General features: G+C 41.7%; 1 protein-coding gene across 1 annotated transcript; it reads right to left on the bottom strand.

The window, feature by feature from the left end:
- Positions 1-1,548: 1,548 nt before the first annotated feature.
- CUNH19orf18 (chromosome unknown C19orf18 homolog) lies at positions 1,549-21,050 on the bottom strand. The gene is made up of 5 exons (XM_057314648.1): positions 16,794-21,050; positions 13,069-16,029; positions 9,831-9,889; positions 3,232-3,404; positions 1,549-1,823 (listed from the first exon to the last, which is right to left on the bottom strand). Exons 2-5 carry the CDS (start codon positions 13,171-13,173, stop codon positions 1,705-1,707), a joined length of 456 nt encoding a protein of 151 aa, XP_057170631.1. The 5' UTR covers positions 13,174-16,029; positions 16,794-21,050; the 3' UTR covers positions 1,549-1,704.
- Between the last annotated feature and the right edge of the window lie 1,054 nt (positions 21,051-22,104).

Raw genomic sequence — 22,104 nt, 5'->3', positions numbered from 1 at the left:
AGCAGTCTTTCTCCCTAACAGGATTTTATCTCAGAGGGGCTGGGTGTATGTCTTGCCCAAGGATACGAAGTTGCAGTGAGGGACACTGAAGGCCCATGCAGGGTCTGGGGGCTGTGAGTCCATGCAGCGCACTGGCCAGCTCTGCCCTGCTGTTGCCTGGGCCACCCATCCCACACATAACTATTTCCTGGCTGCACCACCCAGGCAGGGGCAAACTGTTGGCTGAAAGATACTTTGGACTGTCCCAATTTCTAGTATATACCCCCCTATTCCTTTGTCATGCTATTATAATTTTTGTTGTTGTTGTTATAATTTTTTTAATTTAGGAAAGATGGAAACTGAAAGGAAGAGTCAGGAAGCCTGGGTCTGGCTTCAGTTCACCCTTAAATTAGACAGGATCTTTTTTTTTTTTTAACGGTTTGTTTGAGATCTATTTCACATACCAGAACATTTACTCTTTTAAAGAGTATGATCCCGTGGTGTTTTTTTCTTTTTTTAGTATATTCACCAGGTTGTAGAACCATCACAACTATCTAATTTTTAAACATTTTCATTACCCCAAAAAGAAACCCCACACCCATCAGCAGTCCTTCCCTTTCTCCCCTCACCCAGTTCCTGGAACCACTTATCTACTTTCTGCCTCTATGGATTTGATTATTTGGGGCATTTTGGATAAATGAAATCAGAAAATCCATGCCCTTTGCATCTAACTTATTTCATTTTGCATAATGTTTTCAAGGTTTTTGTATGCTGTAGATGTATTGGTATTTCTTTCTTATGGCTGAAGAATATTCCATTGTATGGAGAGACCCCCACTTTACTTATCTTTTTGTCAGTTGATGGACAGCTGGGTTGTTTCCACCTTTTTGCTCTTATGAGTAATGCTGCTGTGAACATTTATGTGCAGGTTTTTCTGTGTATGTGTTTTCAGTTCTCTCGGACCTAACCCTAAGAGTGGAATTGCTAGGTTATGTAGTGACTCTGTATTTAACTTTCTGAGGAACCATCAGACCGTTTTCCAAAGCACTGATCCATCTGGATTCAGCCTTGACTCCTGTATTTCCATAGCTCTCAGCAGCTCCCAGCTTATAGCATCCACCACAACTGGCCATGCTTTACAGCTCCTTGTCTGCAGGCCCTTTTTCCTCACCAGGTCTCAGCTCCTTAAAAACAGGGATGATTGCATCTTAATCCAGTGTCATATCTATTTTGATATTCTCAGCTTCCTTGTGAGGAAAATGGAGACAAGGTACTGGAATTGATAGATAATATCCCCGGAAAACTTTTGTATCATGAAAGCAATTCCTTAGTTTCGTCTGAGAGACTGCCCAAAGAAATTATTTGTGCTTTTCGTTAGGAGCAAGGAAAGAAAACCCTAAAAAATATAAATAAATAAATAAATAAATAAATAAATAAATAAAGTTTTAAAGAGAAAAAATCCTAAGTCTCTCTTTGGTACTCACAAAGTTGAATTTTTTTCTTTTCCAATTAAGTTATAATAACTAATGGACTATGAGACCTAAGAAGCCAGAATCATTGCACATATGGATTTATTTTTTGTTATATACTTCTAGTTTTCTTCCTTAGAGTGCTCTGAACAGAGCTCTCCAGGAGTAAGTCATACTAAAGTCCCCAGTCATGGGTTGTCCCGGCAACTGCTGGCTCCACGCTGGCTAGCGTGTCCTGCTTCTCTTTCGTTTGCTCTCACAGATCCTCTGAGAATATACTGTCCATTGAATTCCCTATTTTTGCTTCCGTTAATAAAATTTGTTCTTTCTTCAAGCTCCTGTTTTCCATATGCTTTCTTCTTTTGGATCTAATAACTAAAATATAGATATAATGTTATTGAGATACTAATAAATGAGGAATAGAGAAAAAAGAGGTGAGGGGGAAAGTATGGAAAAATAAAGGTACAAACAGTAGAATTTTCAAGATATAATAAATGTTATTTGTCTGAAAAAGATGGTGAAAGTTGAATTTTAAAATTATTTACCCCCTCAAAATAAAATTATTTTCCCACTTCTTATATACAAGCTTTATAAATGCTCAGTTTAAAAAAAAAGAATGTCAGCTGATGAATGGATAAAGAAGATGTGGCGTATATACACGATGGAATATTACTCAGCCATAAAAAAGAATGAAATCTTGCCATTAGCAATGATATGGTTGGAGCTAGAGAATATTACGCTAAATGAATTAAGTCAGTCAGAGAAAGACAAATACCAGATGATTTCACTCATATGTGTAATTTAAGAAACAAATGAGCAAAGGGGAAAAAAGAGAGAGGCAATCCAAGAAACAGACTCTTAACCATAAAGAATAAAGTGATGGCTACCAGAAGGGAGGTGGGTGGAGGGATGGGGAGAAGAAGCTGATGGGGATTAAGGAGGGCACTTGTGATGAGCACTGGGTGATGTATGGAAGTGATGAATCACTAATACGGTACATCTGAAACTAATATTACACTGTATGTTAACTAAATGGATTTAAATAGAAACTTTAAAAAAAAAAAAGAATGCAGAAACGCAATACTTTAATGTAAGGAAAAGACATTGAAAAAGTATTTCCTAAGGGTAAACAAGGGCATTTGCGTCAGTAAGCATCACTGATCACTGTTCTCCCGGCCTTCCAGCCTGTCTCTGACTGTCTGTGTCTGGGGGTGAAAGGAGAATCCATACGAGAGAAGACTGATATGGTCGAATCAGACACTGCACTCTACATATTTTTGCTCTACAATTTTTTTTAAGTGGGTATCTCAGAACTTCTACAAAATCAGGTTTATATGAACACATATGCTGCCTTCCCCTCACAAAGGTTTGCAGGTATGGTGAGCTTCTCTCATACAAGGGTTTGTTCTGTGGGCCGTTCCCACATCAGATGGAGGCAGACTGGGCAAGAGGGACATCTGTCTATCTGTGTTCTAGACTCAGGAATAATGCCTCACTGCTAAGTGTGTTTAAGGGAAGTGTTTAGTCTGGGGAAAGTTTTGTCGCCTGAACTCTGTTTTTGGTCCTTGGAATTGCCCCACAATTCCAAGCAACTCATGGCTGTTCGCCCCTCTGTATAATTTGATGAGAACAGTTTATTTCTGTAGATGTGGCTGTAAATATTCACCTTTATTACCTCAAACTCCATTAAATCCCTCTTAGCTTTGCCTTTGAAAACCACACCATCATGGCCAGCTCAGCTTTCATGTGACTTCACATCTGACAAGATAAACTGGTCATTTACCTGAGTGAATGAACTTTTCCAGCTCCTTCTCATTCTCTGGAAGTAGGCAGGTGGACTCATCCAGGCTGTCTTCCTCAGAGTCCTGGTCATTGACGTCGTCTCCCAGGAATGGTATCCTGACATTGTTATAAAGCCACACCAGTTGCTGTCTTTCCTCAGCCTGGACCAGCCGACTGGAGAATAAATGTAGATGAATTTGAGAGCACAATTTTCATGGGAAATCATTAATCCTGTGACTTTTAACTGAAAAGCAGTCACTGATACATGGTGGTAGGCAGGGGAGGAAGGCAAAAACAGATTGATCTCTAGTGTGTGCTGATGGCAGAAGAGGAGTAACAATGCCAAATGTGGCTCAGGGCCATGACTAGGTGAGGTGAATAAGGAACTCAAAATAGTATAATAATATCTTCTTTTTAAGCTAAATAATATCTTAATGCAATATTTTATTTTATTTTTTTTAAGATTTTATTTATTCATTTGACAGAGATAGAGACAGCCAGCGAGAGAGGGAACACAAGCAGGGGGAGTGGGAGAGGAAGAAGCAGGCTCCCAGTGGAAGAGCCCGACATGGGGCTCAATCCCAGAACTCCAGGATCACGCCCTGAGCCGAAGGCAGACGCCTAACGACTGAGCCACCCAGGTGCCCCTTAATGCAACATTTTACAAAAGAAAAATGAATGCCAAGAAATCTATGATTAACAAAGTATCAATATTTTAAATAAAGTCCATATAGGTATTACTGATTCTTCCTTTTGCTCACTCTCTGATATGGCTTGGCCCAACACTGTTACTGATCCTGTATGTAAAATGTTGGTATTTTGTTCATCGTGGATATTTTTTGAAATAAATTTAGATTTTATAAAACACTGCATTAAAATATTATTCATCTTGATGACTGAGTTTTTGGGCACCCTCTTAAATTTTGCACCTGAGATGAGTGCCTTGCTCACCCCACCCCAGATGCAGCCCTGGAAGTGGATTTTTAAGCAGCTATCTCTGTTTGATGTGAAAAGGGGTAACAGAATGCTTTCCTTTTCCCTAACATACATACCTTCTCAACTGGTTGATGTATGTAATTAGGAAGAACTGGCCTGATCCTAAACATTATTAACAGTAATTACCCAAATCCTGGTCTTGTCCCAATGTCTTGATTACAATTGCAAAATTTAAGGGCATACCAAAAAAATTCAGTAATGATAAATATTTTAGCTCAATATTTTACCAAGCTGAAATGAATGGGAAAAATCCATGGTAAACCAAATATCACAATTTCAAATAAACATAGGATCCAACAGTGCTGTAATGAACCATATGGGAACCTGAGTCAAAAGAAAAAGGCGAATCTCTATATACATGCTTTTATGTATTTTTAAAAAGATTTATTTATTTAGGGGTGCCTGGGTGGCTCGGTGCAGCATCTGCCTTTGGTTCAGGTCATGTTCTCATGGGTCCTGGGATTGACCCCTTGTCAGGTTCCCTGCTTAGTGGGGAGTCTGCTTCTCCCTCTCCCTCTGCCCACCCCCCGCCTGCTTGTGTTCTCTCTTGCTCTCGCTCTCTCTCTCAGATAAATAAAATCTTTAAAAACATTTTTTAAGATTTATTTATTTATTTCAGAGAGGGGGTGGAGTGAGGAAGGGCAGAGGGAGACAGAGGGAGAGCCCCAAGCAGACTCCACACTGAGTGTGGAGCTCCCGGCAGGGCTTGATCCCATGACCCCAAGATTACGACCCCAGCCAAAACCATGAGTCGAAGGCCCAAGCAAATGTGCCACCCAGGTGCCCCATGTTTTTATGTATTTTTAAATGGCAGGGAGGAGATCTTTCACATGCATTATATGTAAATGTATGTAAGCAAGTCTTTTAAGGTCATGATATAAATAGCCCAGTTACAAACACTCTAACTCTGGACATTCTCATTTCCAATACATTGATACCCAAAACCATGTGTGAAAGCCGCGTTTCTGTATTGGAAGGATATTCTAGGGGCTTTGGGAACCCCCAAGCAGCTTTAACCAGGAAGGAGAGAATGATTTTGTATTTACAAAGCCCCCTCTGGGTACTGTGTGGGGGTAACGGACTAATGGAGACAACAGTATGACAGGAAGGCAGGAAGAAGCAGGCACATAGCAAAGGAGCCTGACGTGGGGCTCGATCCCAGAACGCCGGGATCACACCCTGAGCCGAAGACAGACGCTTAACCGCTGTGCCACCCAGGCACCCCTACCTTTAATCTTATTTGCCTTCACTGGACATACTTGAAGGTGGTCCTAAAATGGCTACCTTAAAAAACATCCCATATGTGGCAACATATGCTTTGTGTTTATACTCAAGTCCAATAGAGCAAATAATTTATTACTTCCTCAAGCTGTTTCTGATGGGATATAACAGAATCCTGGCACTGAATCCTGGAGAAGAAATCAGTATAGCATTCTGGTCAGAGTAGCATGATGTCACAGTCTGCACTTCTGTCTAATACTAATTCAACATATGATCATATCATTTGAAAGAGCTTGACCACAGTTATTTGTGCAAACAAGATGAAGTATCTTCCCCAATGCTACAGTTTTCCCAGATAATAACAGTGTCTAGTGAAAAGAGAGCAGTCACAATTTTCTGCTTTGCACTAAGATTCCTGCCAAAGTATCAAGTTCACTTTTTAAAAAAATTTGAATTAATTAACATATAACATATTATTTGTTTCAAGGGTACAGGTCTGTGATTCATCAGTCTTATATAACACCCAGTGCTCATTATAACACATAACTTTCCCCAATGTCTATCACCCAGTTACCCCATCCTCCCCTCTTCCCCTCTAGTAACCCTCAGTTTGTTTCCTAAGAGTCTCTTATGGTTTGTCTCCCTCTCTGGTTTTGTCTTGTTTCATTTTTTCCTCTCTTCCCCTATGATTCTCTGCCTTATTTCTTAAATTACACATATCAGTGAGATCATATGATAATTGTCTTTCTCCGATTGACTTATTTCGCTTAGCATAATACCCTGTAGTTCCATCCACGTCGTTGTGAATGGCAAGATTTCATTTTTTATGGCTGTGTGATATTCCATTGTATCTACATACCACATCTTCTGTATCCATTCATCTGTCGATGGACATCTGGACTCTTTCCAGTTTGGCTATTGGGGACATCACTGCTATAAACATTGGGGTGCAGGTGCCCCTTCGGATCACTACATGAGCATCTTTGGGGTAAATACCCAGTAGTACAATTGCTGGGTTGTAGGGTAGCTCTACTTCCAACTTTTTGAGGAACCTCCATACTGTTTTCCACAGCGGCTGCACCAGCTTGCATTCCCACCAACAGTGTAGGAGGGCTCCCCTTTCTCCGAATCCTCGCCAACATCTGTCGTTCCTGATTTGTTAATTTTAGCATTCTAACTGGTGTGAGGTGGTATCTCTCTGTGATTTTGATTTATATTTCCCTGATGTAGAGTAATGTTGAGCACTTTTTCATGTGTCTGTTGGCCATTTGGATGTCTTCTTTGAAGAAATGCCTGTTCTTGTCTTCTGCCCATTTCTCGATTAGATTATTTGTTCTTTGGGTATTGAGTTTGATAAGTTCCTTATAGATTCTGAAGCCCTTTATCTGATATGTCATTTGCAAATATCTCCTCCCATTCTGTCGGCTGTCTTTTGGTTTTGTTGACTGTTTGCTGTGCAAAAGATTTTTATCTTGATGAAGTCCCACCAGTTCATTTTTGCCTTTGTTTCCCATGCCTTTGAAGATGTGTCTAGCCGGAAGTTGGTGCAGCCGAGGTTGAAGAGGTTGCTGCTTGTGTTCTCCTCAAGGATTTTGATGGATTCCTGTCTCACATTGAGGTCTTTCATCCATTTTGAGTCTATTTTTCTGTATGGTGGAAGGAAATGGTTCAGTTTCATTCTTCTGCAAGTGGCTGTCCAGTTTTTCCAACACCATTTATTGAAGGGACTGTCTTTTTTCCATTGGATATTCTTTCTTGCTTTGTCGAAGATTAGTCGACCATAGAGTTGAGGGTCCATTTCTGGGTTCTCTATTCTGTTCCATTGATCTATGTGTCTGTCTTTGGGCCAGTGCCATACTGTCTTGATGATGACAGCTTTGTGATAGAGCTTGAAGTCAGGCATTGTGATGGCCCCAGCTTTGGTTTTCTTTTTCAACATTCCTCTGGCTATTCTGGGTCTTTTCTGGTTCCATACAAATTTTAGGATTATTTGCTCCAGCTCTGTGAAAAAAGTTGATGGTATTTTGATAGGGATTGCATTAAATGTGTAGATTGCTCTAGGTAGCATAGACCTGTTAACAATATTTGTTCTTCCAATCCATGAGCATGGGACATTTTTCCATTTCTTTGTGTCTTCCTCAATTTCTTTCATGAGCATTCTAAGTTTTCTGAGTACAGATCCTTTGCCTCTTTGGTTAGGTTTATTCCTAGATATCTTACGGTTTTGGGTGCGTTTGTAAATGGGATCGACTCCTTAATTTCTCTTTCTTCTGTCTCATTGTTAGTGCATAGAAATGCAACTGATTTTTGCAAATTGATTTTATGTCCTGCCACTTTACTGAATTTCTGTATGAGTTCTAGCAATTTTGGGGTGGAGTCTTTTGGGTTTTCCACATACAGTATCAGGTCATCTGCAAAGACTGAGAGTTTGACTGCTTCTTTGCTGATTCAGATGCCTCAAGATCACTTTAGAACACCACATTTTGGGAGGATGCCAGCATCTCAGACAGTGGCTTTCAAACATTTGACCATGATCCACAATAGGAAATACATTTTACCTCATAACTGTGTATTTGTCTGTCTGAAAAGTCAAAAATCAGCATTTACATTAACAAATGTAATGCTTTTTAATATTTTCTAGTCTACAAAATTGTATTCTGTCCTATTTCTTTTTTTTCATTTACATTTTGACCCAACATGAGTACAGTCCATATTCTGAAAACCACTGGTGTGGAGATTTAGAATGACTATACTAATTTAGTGATTATAAGAATCATCATCATCATCATTATCATTACTAAATAATAATCTAGTTAGTTTGTTATGTCTTAGTTGAGGATGGTAAATGTTACTTAGTATATACTTACTATATCACATAGAAAATAGCGATTCCACATATGAGGGCAATGGTAAAGGCTACACACGCAATTACAATTACTTGAACAAGAGCAGGTCTATGTGAAATCAGTGCTGAAAGTGGAAAGAAAAGTTCTCATAAAATTTCATTTCACTTGTGTCTATCAGTTAATATATTTGTTAATCATATTGTTATTTCAAAGGGGGAAGGGAGACAAAATCAGAAAAAATAGCATTAAAAAATAGCATCCTTAATTTTTAAAAATATGGAGGCTAGATTGCACAGCCTGTGTGAACAAATATAATTTGAATTCCCACATAAAGTCATCCCTAACTCCATTTGCTTCCTCTGCTTCTTGCCCTTTGTCAAAACCCTCTTTTACTTTGTAGAAATACAGGATCCCTGACTCAGTCTAGCAGCACCTGCCATCCTGTAGCTGAAAGGAGAGTGGCTTTAGTTTGATGATTCAGGTGTCGCACTGATGGTTTCAGGGTGTGCAGTGTGGTGCTGAAAGGGTGTTAGAGAGAAATTGAGAATGCCATTCCACGAACCTGCATTCCAGGTGTCGGTGTTCATGGGTGTTGAATGTGCTATAAAACTCCGGTTGTTCTTAATAGGGTTAGGTGTATCACCCTTCCTATTACCTGAAATTAAAAAATAATAATAACCAGAGTTATCATTCATACAAATTGAACAAAAGAGCAACTGGCAAAGCAAGTACATTATTCAGCCACTTGGAAAATCTGACAAATTGAGGTGATTACTCTTCGTCCTGCACTTGGCTTTCCCTCACTCTCTGTCACAGAAAGAGTTCAGCAAGTGAACTAAAAATGCCCTGAGGTTCACCCATCAATGAAAGGTCAGGCGATCATGACAAAAAGAACTTGGACTACGAAAAGGCTAGCGGTGTAAAATACTTAATTGTAGACAGCAGGCATGGGGAATATGGGTGTTCACTCTACAATTTTCTCTACCCTTCTGTAAGCTTTCAGGTTTTCACAATGAAATACTGGGGCAAGGAGAAAAAATGGATTACAGATGGTTTCAATATAGTGAGTACTAAAAACTGGCCGCTGGGTTTGGCCACGGGAAGGTCATTGGAGAAATCGATGAAGGCAGTGCTAGTGATGTGGTGGCGACGACAGTGACTGAAACAGTTCAAGAGAACAGAAGGGAAGGAATTGGAGAAAGTGAGTTTTATTTTATTTTTTTTTAGATGTTTATTTATTTATTTGACAGAGAGAGAGACAGCCAGCGAGGAAACACAAGCAGGGGGAGAAGGAGAGGAAGAAGCAGGCTTAACGACTGAGCCACGCAGGCGCCCCTAAGAGATAGTGAGTTTTAAAAACTCTTTTGAGGAACTTGGTTTTGGAGAGGGGAGACATGAGGGCAGCTCCCAGAAGGGCTAAGGGATCAAGAGATGGGTTTTGCTTTCTAAGATGGGAGAATTGACAGCACATTCATAGGAGAATGGGAGTGACACTTTAAATTGTGATACTACAGGAAATGAGGAGAGAATTGCCGACTGTGCCTGTGCCAGTTGGTGGACACGGATGCTGGCGCGCCAGCTGGGGCCATCCTTGGCCTGGAAAGGAAGGAAGGCAGAGAAGAAGGGTGCAATTGCAGGTAGATGGGGAGGAGGATGCAGATACTCTCTTTTGACTGCTTGTATTTTGCCAGTGATGGAGGAAACAAGGTTATCCCCTGAGGGTGAGGCTGAGGTAAACATGTTGGGAGGTTTGCAGAGCAAGAAAATAAATGCGAACGTCACCAAGCAGAACAGGAGAGTAGGTGGGTTAGGGAAGTGAGAAACATATTTTTTTTCAAGATTTATTTATTTATCTTAGAAGGAGAAAGAAAGAGCACAAGCGGTAGGGGTAGAGGGAGAGAGAGAATCTCCAGCAGGCTGCCTGCTGAGTGCAGAGCCCAAAGCAGGGCTCGGATCTCAAGACCCTGAGATCACAACCTGAGCCGAAACCAAGAGTCAGATGCTTAACCAACTGCACCACCCAGGCACCCCGAGAAACATATTATTTAATAAAGTTTCCTAGAAATGAAATTTCTGGGTGTATTGACGATATTTTTTATTTTCTGTATTTTGTAAAGGTATTTTATTTTTAAGTAATCTCTGCACCCAACATGGGGCTCAAACTCACAACCCCGAGACCAAGAGTTGCATGCTCCACCAACTGAGCCAGCCAGGCTTTCCTATTTTCTGTATTTTCGATGCTCTCCCATTTGAGGTTTTGATCCTGGACAGACTGTCCCTTCTAGGGTTAGCTATTTCCAACAGTTCGTGGACAACTCCCCTGCAAGCATGCCTTTGACATAAACCAACCAATCCAGAGCCCACAGCCCCAGCTACCTCTCACACACCAAGCCAATGTTCCCTCTGCCCTAAATCATCCCAGGGCCACGTGCTGGACAAGTAGGAACCACTCCGATAGCCCAGAGCCCATTAAAGTCATTCCAACTATCCACTTCTCTGTGTAACTACCCCACTTCACCCATTCCTTCCCATGAAAACACCAATAAAGACTCTGGGCCATGCTCTTTCCTCTTGTCCCCCTGCTTCCTGCTTCTAGGGATCTGTGAGTATAACGTGCTTCCTTCATGAACAATCATTTCTGTGTCTGTATGTCTTATCATACCTGATTAAAATAAATTCCAGGTATATTTCAATACTCCGAGCCCAAAAATAAATACGTCCTTTTTGTATTTATAAGCATTGCCAATTGCCCTCTATAGAAGTTGCTCTCATTCCTCGCCTACACACAAGATATGAGATTATATACACTTGAAACTAGTAGGATATTATACGTTAATTATACTTCAATTTAAAAAATGTGCGATTAGGGGCACCTGGGTGACTCAGTCGGTTAAGTGTCTGACTCGATTTCGGCTCAGGTCTTGATCTCAGGGTTGTGAGTTGAAGCCCTGCGTTGGGCTCCACACTGGGCGTGGAGCCTACTTAAAAAAATAAAATAAAAAAGCGAGCGATTATATTTCCCAACTCCTTTACCAGTTTTTTTAATGAAACATTTTGTCCACTTTCAACATGATAGCTGAAATCTGCAATGAGTATTTCCCTTATTATGAGTTAGACATCTTTCCATATAACCAAGAACTGAGGATTACAGAGAAAATTGGGAGTCTTGCAATGATCTAAAACAATTCTGTCCTCTATCTCCATATTGGAACCTGCACTTGGGACCCAAAGCTCAGGCGCAGCAGAGGTCCCAGCAAACCTCTAACGCAAGCTCATAACCCAAGTTAGTTTCAAAGTAAAGATCAGAATGCAGGTGTCCTGATACCTTGGCAAGAATTCAATCTCTGGGCTTTGGCGGTAGGGGGGTAAACAGGCAAGTGAGATATTCATAGCTGAGCTTTAGAAAAATTAATAATGTGTTTGGGATGGCTGCATGTATTAATTGTTTTTACGATTTTCTGTATTTCTCTGATGCTTTGACATCTGTGCTATTTTCTAATCTGCTCTGAGTAGCATCATGACTAAACCAACCATCCAGAGGGCACTCCATTTTCTAATTTGCAGAAAGGGCTGTACAGACTAGTGATGACCACTGTGGGGTGCCCTCGGGAGCCATACACCACAACAGCTTTGGGAATGTCCTGAATCCCAGCCACCCTCCCAGATCCCTTGACTTACCATTATGCCCTGGGAATTGCTTGCGCGTGGTAGGTCTTGGAGCTAGAAGGCCGTTCAAAGGGATTAGACAGAAGAGACAAGTTTAACAGATTTAAGAAAATAAAGAGATAACTTGGTATTAGACAAGGGGACTTAACAGCTAAGAAGGAAAATGCTGTGAATAAATTTATTACAATGCCTCATAGAAATATGTGGCTTGATTTGCAATTTGTTCTGTTTGCATCCAGTGTTTCCTTTCACGAATATGGTGTTAAGAACATAACACATTTGGCTTCCGGTCTGTTTTTGCAGTCACATGAGCTGGTTGAGGACCTGACAGATTTGAAGGGGCCTGTGCTATCATCAGAAGGTCAGACAGCCAGTGCCAGGGAGGGCCCCACGGCAATATCCTTTCCTCCTACGGAAATTAGATGCTATTATATTGTGCAGATCGTATTTCCCTTGTACAGAATAGAGACTGTTTATAAGTACCACACATCTTCACGAAGAGTTACTGCCTGACTTCACCAATTGTCAGGGTCAGTTTCTCTGTTTTGAGATAAACAGATTTTAGGACTCAAAATGCAAAGCATAGAAGACAGATGATTATAAAGAACATTTTACACTTGCAACGCATCTGTATCTGGATTCCTGTGGTCTACCGCCAAAACGTGCCCCAAATTACAATTAAGTCATACAGACACATTCAAATGATCCTGAGGCAGTCAGAGTTTCTGTGTGTGCTAAGTGAAATGAAAGAGAAGCACAGTAATCCCTAAAAAGAAAGCACAGCTTACAGAGAGAGAATAACATCGGACTAATTTCCAAGCAATGTTTATCTAATTATATTATTGTATGGAGCATGCTACTAACAAATACACAAGAAAAGACACATTCATATAGTAACTAGGAGGACCCCAGACTATAGTTCTCATTTCAACGAATGACTTACCTCTGAGTCTTGAGAAAACACCTTCCTGCTTAGTGACATTTGTGGATGTTTGTGACTGTTTGTAGCCTTGAAAAGAAAACTTGTAGCAGTGAAATGTAATTAACCCTTTTTATTTCCCCTGAACCAAGTAAAAACAGTGTTTGAAGCTACCCATTTAGTCTGTTGCTAGTTCAGCTGGTTGGAACTCACCTCCATAAGGCAAGCATAAAAGAAGTGGGCATTCCATTAAAAACAAAACTAGAAAGGTGAAAGAACTTTGAATCTTGTCCATCACTCCAAAACTGTTAGTCTTTTATCATATGGATGAAAGGATATATTAGCTATAGTGCAGTATCTGCCCTATATTTATGCAGAACTAAGAAACTCTGCTCCCTACAGAATGTTTGGGTTCTGACTTGGAGCCGCCAGTGTGAGGTCAGCTCACGTTGCCACGTGGACTTCCTCCACGGAACCAAGTCAACCAATGGGGATACTAACGGGATGGGGCGTGGGAGAAGGAGGCTCATCTGTGGGCATAGATAATAAAGCCGGGGCCCTGCCCTTAGGGAGTGTACAGACCAGTGAGGAGGCAGCAAAGATCAATTATAATTCAATGGGACACATAAGAGGCAAACAGAGAACACAGTAGGGCTCTGTAGTCAGAAGCCCGCATTCTAGTCCTAGTCTCTGGCTTTCTTGACATTTCTGCTTGATCAGGTTACTTAAGCCCTTTGGGTTTCAGTTTCCTCTTCTGTAAAAATAGGAGAAAGAAACAGCACCTACCTCACAGGGTTACAGCAATATCTGAATAATGTAATCCACGCAAAGCTCAAAAATAGTGCTGGCACTCAACATTATTAGTTCTTGTCGTAATATAGGAGAGTATTTGCAAAAAAGCAATTCAGTACACCTCCACCCTCTGGGTGCTGTTCAGAACCCTAGACCCCTTTGGCTCCCTCCAGAAGTTTTTTTAAAGGAGATTAATTGAATCATCTCAAAATGTGGAAATGGAATTAAAAATAGATAGCATAGAAGAAGGTGGTCCCTTGTACTTGTCCTTTGTACATCCAGTAGTTCTCAAAATACCCAAGGCAGGCTTTGAGTCACCCCTACCAATAACAATAGCTGACCAGATCTTACACGATGCTTGTAAAGCCCCCTGGGATTAGAAACTAGCTCCACATGCACTGTACCCAAAGGCCAGTTATCCTGTCTTTCTTTCTTTTTCTTTCTTTCTTCCTTTCTTTCTTTCTTTCTTTCTTTCTTTCTTTCTTTTCTTTCTTTCTTTCTCTCTCTCTTTCTTTCCTTTCTTTCGATTTATTAATTTATTTTAGAGAGGAGGGGGAGGGGCAGAAGAAAAGGGAGGAAGAGTCTTAAGCAGTCACTGCTAAGCACGTAGCCCAACTTGGGCTGAAATCACTCATGACCCTGCAATCACAACCTGAGTGGAAACCAAAAGTCAGATGCTTAACCAACTGCGCCGCCCAGGTACCCCGTCCCCCAGCTATCCTTTCTGACTGTTTGTGAGATGACAAGGCTAAGACCCTCTAGATATACCATGCAGTGGACTATCGCCAGCTTCTTACTTTATTCTCACAACACCCTAATTCCCATTCCTGTCTTCCTTCCATCCAGCTATGCCTGGGGGATGATCCATATAAGAACTTGGCTCCCATTCTCTTTCTATAAGTCCTACAATCTCAGAATTGCCGTTCAGATCCATCTGAACAAGTTCATCTGCTGTGTCTCTTTGGAGTTTGTTGTTGTTGTTGTTGTTGCTGCTGTTAGGGAGGTTCAATGCCCAGCGTGGAGCCCAACACGTGGTCTGAACTCATGACCCTGAGATCAAGACCCGAGCCAAGATCAAGAGTTGGATGCTTAACTGACTGAGTCACCCAGGTGCCCCTTTGGACTGGTTTTTGGACTGCCAATTTCCCTATGGGCACTGATTTTGAACTGTCAGGATCCCCATGGACACTGCTTTCTCTGGAGTTGATTTTTAGAATATCAACTTCCCAATGGTTACTGCTGCCTTGCCCACTCCTTTCTCTTAGGTCTCTGAATACCTGGCTCTTCAAGACTTGTTCTTGAATTGGCTCATATATTCCATGCACCCAGCCCAGCTGGATGAATCGTACCATCCATCAGAATACCACTCTGGGTTAATGATACTGACAGATGTGTCGATCAGGCCAAGCTATAAAGATTAGGCCAAGAGATAAAAGTCTTTCATAACATAACCAAAACCTTCCAACAGATTCCCTTAAATCCAGAGTGCCCAACATGTTCTCTTGGCTTTCTCCCACAAAGTGGGGTGCCTGGTTGAGAACTGGGTCCCAGACCCTTGTCATATGCCTAATAGGACTCTTCCTAGTTTTTCCCTTTATCAAAGTTTGCCTTTGGTGGCTAAGTCAAGCAATCCCAATCACCTTTAACCCAGGTGGCAAGCGTTGTCTATCCCAATTAGTATCGTTAATGATATTGGGACACCACAAAGTAGATCGTATTGTAATTTTCTGAGTTCTAATTGACATAACGTTGTATTAGTTCAGGTGTACAATGACTTGATATTTGCAGATATTGCAAAATGATCACCACAATAAGTCTAGTTAACATCTATCATCATACAGTTAACAAAAATTTTTTTTCTTGTGATGGGAACTTTAAGATCCACTTTTTTAGCAACTATAGCATTAAATATGCAATACAATATTAACTTTCATCACTATGCCGTACATTACATCCCCATGACTTATTTATTTTATAACTAGAAGTTTATACCTTTTTACCCCCTTCACCCATTTTGTTGTATTGTGAATTTTAAAACTTTATATTTTTCTGCTGCCTCAACACCCACACAAAAGGGCTGTAAACACCCCACCCAGGTGACCATGTTACCTAAGTGATAAGACTGGTCCCTGCCACAAGTTCCCCTTTGCCCTCCCCTAAATGTAATCTATCAACATTCAAATGTATCAGTGACATCCTTTCCCACCTATTCTTGTGTACTCCATCCTGACCCCCAATAAAGGTACTTTCCCATGGATACTCACCCTTGTGCTCCCCACCTGCTTGGCTGAGCTCCGTCTCTAGGTGCCCACGCTGAGCAGCCCCTCATGGGGTGCAGTTCACTTCTGGTGTTATAATTCTATGGGTTTTGACAAATATATCATGACATGTATTCAGCCTTTTAGTATTATACAGCATAACTGCACCGCTCTAAAAATCCTTTATACGGGGCGCCTGGGTGGCACAGCGGTTAGGCGCCTGCCTTCGGCTCAGGGCGTGATCCCGGTGTTATGGGATCGAGCCCCACATCAGGCTCCTCCACTATGAGCCTGCTTCTTCCTCTCCCACTCCCCCTGCTTGTGTTCCCTCTCTCGCTGGCTATCTCTGTTAAATAAATAAATAAAATCTTAAAAAAAAAAAAATCCTTTATACTCCACCACCTATTCATCTCTCCCTCCAACCTCTTCCTGGCAATCACCAATCTTTACTGTTTCCATAATTTTGCCTTTTCCAAAATGTCATATAGTTGGAATCATATAGCATGAAGCCTTTTCAGATCGGCTTCTTTCACTTAGTAATATGTATTTGAGGTTCTTCCATGTTTTTCCATGGCTTGATAACTCATTCCTTTTTAAAAGCTATTATTTTGGATAATTAGTTTGGATGTTCTTAAGTTTGCAGATTTAGTGAAAACTCACATTTCTACAATACTGGATCTACTCATGCAAGAAGCACTTGTATCTCTTAATCATTCACATTTTCATTAATACCTCTCGACAATATATGTAAATTTATTGCCATAGGTTTCAGTTCTTTTCATTTTCCCCTCAACATTAAAACGCAATTTTCAAAAACGGAATTCCCCCTTTACATACCCCATCTGCGGCTGGTATATAAACACACCTGTTGTTCCAATATTTGCAAACCGCCCCCCGGCTAGTCCTCGCAGGGATGTCGAGGGCCCCATCTGGCAGTTTTGAGCGCGGCCCAACAGCCAGAGACCTTTTCACGCCACCAGGTTATAACTCCTGCAGCCCTGGGAGTTCACCGCGCACTTCAGGGGCGGAGCAGGGCGCTGTGCCTTCCGGGCGTTGTAGTTCGAGCCTCCAGAGCCTGACCTGGTGGACTACAAGTCCCAGAAGGCCGCGCGGCCCCGCCGTGTCTCCTAGGTAACCAAAAATCTGCGGCCGCAGGCAGCGCCCACTCTGTTCCTGTGGGAGCAGACGGCGGCACCAGGGATACCCTTGTTGCCAGGCGCCTTCTGGGCACCTGCGCCCCGCGCCCTGTCCCAAAGTGAACTGGGAGTCGGGGGTCGGCGCCCGAATCCCTCTCGTGGCAGAGGAGGGCGACGGGTCGAGAGAGCGCAACGTCTAGGCGGGAAAGGCAGGGGCGGTTCCGGGAGCCGCGAGGAGGCTGGAGCGGGGTCTGCAGGAGACCCGGCCGTAAAGCGGTTGCTGCAGGTCAGGCCAGGAGGTTCTGCTCCAGTGGCCAAGCGACCCCGCCGACTGTTCAGCTGCCGGCTCCGGGTGTGAGGGGAACGCGCGTGCAGTCTGTCGGGTTGTCTCTCTGGAGCTCTCTCGGTCTTCAGCTCCACCATCTGCCTACTCGGTGCCATGCCTGGAGGCTGAACCAACCAGCATGCGCGAAGCTCACCCAGGCCCTACTTACAAGGATAGGGTCCCCTGCGGCTTCTCCCTACTCCTGTTGTCCTCCGGTTGCCTTGGCGGTTTGCGTAAGGTTGAGAGTTCAAATTATTATTGCCAGTAATATAAATCGGATCCAAGCTTCTTGGCCATGACCGCGATCTTTGGCTGCTTTTGAGCTTCTCTTGGCCTTCAGTACTTTCACCACGATGTGGTTGGTTTGTGTTTATCGCGCTTTGAGGTCCTTGTGTGAATACGCAGGTGGAAGTATTTCATCGCTTCTCTCCACAGCCTCTGCCCACGTTGGTTGGAGCCACCGCAGCCCTCACGCTTGCCTTCCTGTCATACTGTTGTCTCCATTAGTCCGTTACCCCCACACAGTACCCAGAGGGGGCTTTGTAAATACAAAATCATTCCTTCCTTTAAAGCTGCTTGGGGGTTCCCAAAGCCCCTAGAATATCCTTCCAATACAGAAACACGGCTTTCACACATGGTTTTGGGTATCAATGTATTGGAAATAAGGATGTCCAGAGTTAGGGTGTTTTTAACTGGGCTATTTATATCACGACCTTAAAAGACTTGCTTACATACATTTACATATAATGCATGTGAAAGATCTCCTCCCTGCCCTCTGGGGTCTTTGTACTCCCTGACAGTGCTAAAGCACTGGAAAATCCATTGAGCCACATGGCAGTCCCTGCCCGTTTTCACCAAGTTCCAAAGGAATAAGCTCACAGCCTCCCAGTGCAGCTGGTTTACTAGTACACTGGACAATTATAACATCCAGTAAATAGACCAGGGCAAGTACAGTACCCAGGAAGTTCTTAAGCAGTGAGGTTTATTCTTCCAGTTACTCAAAATCCAACTCAATCTCACCCATTATTCCCTCTATATGCTCTAATAAGTCCACACCCCCAAGTTCTTCCCTTTGGCCTGGGTTGTCTTCCCTGGACTCTGTTAGGACGCTCTTATTGTCATAATAACATGGGAGGGTGTTTAGAGAGTTGAGTTTGGAAAGAACCGTAATGCTGGTTTGGCCTTTCATTCAACAGACATTTGTTGAGAACTTGCTGTGTGCCAGACACTGTTCCAGGTCCTGGGTATTGAACACTGAACAAGTGAAAAACCATGACCTATTGGAGTTTGTATCTTGTTACGAGTGATACAGGCAATAAAAAGAAACATAACAAGTTGGTTTTACAGCGTGCTTGAACTTGACAGATGTTATGAATATTTAGACTAGAAGAGTAGAGCAGGGTAAGGAAATCAAGAATGGAGGGGGGGGGGCTCTGCCATTTTAAACAGAACATCTTGGCCTTGGACTTGCCTGTGCTGTGCTGTGTGCTGCTCCTATGGAGAAGTTGAGAGAATAACAGAAGGTATAATGGGACGTGGTCTCCAGTATCTTTCCACAGACCTCATGTTGAGACAATCCATTCAAAGATTCACAACTGGGATTCCAATTCTAGTCCCTACATGCCCCACAGGCACCTACCTGAGATAAACCCAGGAATAACTTAAGAGGCAAAAGATCAGAGATATCAAACTGCTAGAAAGACCCGGACTGATACCTGATTTGAACTAGTATGCTGGGCTGGGTGGCTAGAGCAGGAGACAGATAGCTGAGCTGTGAGAATAAAACAAAAGGAACTTCTGGAGTTTGCTCTTGCTTTTTCCCTGCCTTTGCCTTGGAACAGTGCCTGTGCCCACAGCTGCAGTAAACCTAACCTCTGGCAGGCTCCCTGAGGAGTAGAATCAAGGCAAAGCAGTAGCATGTGCTTATGAGTAGCTGAGAAACAGGCAAAGACCACATTACCTCGGGCAAGTGCCTCTGCACCCTGCCTCCTCAAAGCTTGGGGATAGCGAATCACATTCCAAAGAGTTATCTTGTGAGGTAAGGAAACGTTGACTAGCTTTCTGATGCCTCAACCTCTGCTCCCAGGATCCATTCCCCCCACCCCTGAACTATTTATAGGGACCAGTCTGATCCCGTCACATGTACACAGAACAACTGATGGAATAACCAATGACCCCCAAAGAAATACACTTACTGGCCAAAGTAATAAGCAATTTTCTGAGCATAACAATTCCAAGAGAAAACACACACTGCATTACAGATTCCATGAGAAGCAGATATATTAGAACAGATGGACCAAAATTTTAAATTAGTCTATCAAATACATTTAAAGAGATAAGGCATGGCATTAGCAATAGGAAATGAGAATATTAACACATAAAAAAGAACCAAATATTAAGTATGTAAAACAATTGTTGAAATGAAGACATGTAGAGGAAATAAATAGCAAAATGGACAGCTGATAAAGAAATTAGCAAACTGGAAGAGCAAACTGAGGAAATGTCCTGAAAAAAGGAAGAAAGGAAAAGTAGAGAACATAAAAGAAAGGCTAAGGAAATGGACAACAGACATAAGCATGCTAACATCTGAATAACAGGAGTCCTAAATGAGGAACATTTTAAATCAAAAGGATAAAATATTAAAAAATAAAGACATAAATTTCCATAAGTGTTTAGCACATGTCCAAGAATATGTCACTCAAAATTCTTTTACTGTACTATTACATATTACAAAATTTCATATTTGTATATTGGTCTATGCTAATAATAACTATTACAATTACCATCAGGGTTTACCTTGTTTTTACTAGAGACATAACACCATGTATATGCAAGGTTACTCAAGATAAAATCAGAAACATAGGATTTGACCTTGGAAAGAACTAAAACATTTGTCAAATTTTACAATCTGTGGGATTCTTTATTGCCTCCTAGTTCTTTCTTCTTTTAGTCATAAATGAGAAGGGGGGCAGTTACTCCCTGGTAAACAAGGAAAATAAAAAAGAGAGAAATAAAGAAATATTAAAAGCTTAGAAAGGAAATACAGAGGCATAGAATCAGAAGATGGATTTGTCTGGGAATACTTGATTGCTTTCCAAAGAAGTGGCCTAGAGCTGGTGAGCAGAGCACCTGGTGGATTAGTGACATGAGTGGGTATAAATGACTGTGCCTCTATATAACCGTCAAGGACATATAAAAGATGTATAAAAAGAACAGTGTAAGTCCAGAAAAACAAAGCCCACTGTGCGCTATGTGGTAGAAGAGTCTTTTTTTAAATAAGATTTTTTAAAAGATTTTTTATTTATTTGAGAGAGAGAGCAGGAGCGGGATAAGAGGCAAAAGGAGAAGAAGACTCCCCGCTGATGAGGGGCTCGATGCTTAATCAACTGACCCTCCCAGGCACCCCATAACATATTTTTTAAATTATATTTCTTTGAGAGACAAAGAACAAGAGAAAAAGCACAAACGGGAAGAGAGAAGCAGACTTAACCACTGAGCGGGGAGTCCAACATGGGGCTCAATCTCAGGACCCTGAGATTATGACCTGAGCCAAATGCAAATGCTTGACCAACTGAGCCACCCAGGTGCTCCAGAAAGGTCTGAATCAAGGAAGTTTAACAGAAATCCAGGCAGAAAGAGCCTGAATGTGGTAGACTGGCCTGGATCATTCCTTGTTGTTCTCTGTATTTACCAATCCTTGTGCAAGCCTCACGATCATCATTCTGCTTCTTTCATTTCTGTTACCATTTGTCACTGAAACAAAAGTAAGGCTTTATTCATTGGTCTCAGATTTAAGCATATCATAGGCTTTTAAAAACTGACCTCTCATCTCTTGTGATGCTCTTCGCAATCCCTATTTTCTTCTCCCTATGTTAATACCCTCCTTGTGCAAAAATGTTCTCGTTCTTTTAAAAAAAAATGGATATCATGGGGCGACTGAGTGGCTCAGTCATTAAGCGTCTGCCTTAGGTCATGATCCCAGGGTCCTGGGATCAAGCCCCACTTGGGGCTCCCTGCTCAGCAGGAAGCCTGCTTCTCCCTCTCTCACTCCCCCTGCTTGTGTTCCCTCTCTGGCTGCCTCTCTCTCTGTCAAATACATAAATAAATAAATCTTTTAAGAAGTATATAAAAACAAAAAAAATAAAAATAAATAAAAATTTAAAAAATGGATATGATAAAAAGACATAAATTTCCCAGAATGTTAAACATTCAAGACATCAGATTAAAAGTCTCAGACAGTTTCTTATTAAGTTAAACATATACTTAACACAAAACTCAGCTCTTCCACTCCTAGGTTTTTACCCAAGATAAATGAAAACTTGCATAAACAAAAGCCTTGTAGAAGAATGTCTATAGCAGCTATATTTACAATAGCCAAGACCTGGAGACAACTTAACGTTCATCAACAGGTGAATAGGATAAGTAATGGTAGCACACCCACATAATGGAATGCTATTCAGCAAAAAAAAAAAAAAAAAAAAAAAGGAGTAAACTACCGATATATGCTACAACATGGGTGAGCCTCCAAAAAAAAAAAACCCCTTTTGTTGAGCAAAAAAATCCAGACACAAAGGTAAGTATATGAATAGACTACGGTGTGATTCCATTTATGTGAAAGTCTAAAAGACAATTCTAATATGTAGTGACAGAGCAGATAGGTGGTTGCCGAGGCCTTGGGGGAGGGAGGATGGGTGGAGATGAACTGTAGAGACATG

Source organism: Ursus arctos, unplaced genomic scaffold, assembly GCF_023065955.2.
Source record: "Ursus arctos isolate Adak ecotype North America unplaced genomic scaffold, UrsArc2.0 scaffold_19, whole genome shotgun sequence".
NCBI classification, from domain to species: domain Eukaryota; kingdom Metazoa; phylum Chordata; class Mammalia; order Carnivora; family Ursidae; genus Ursus; species Ursus arctos.
This window is presented reverse-complemented; position numbering and strand designations above follow the sequence as displayed.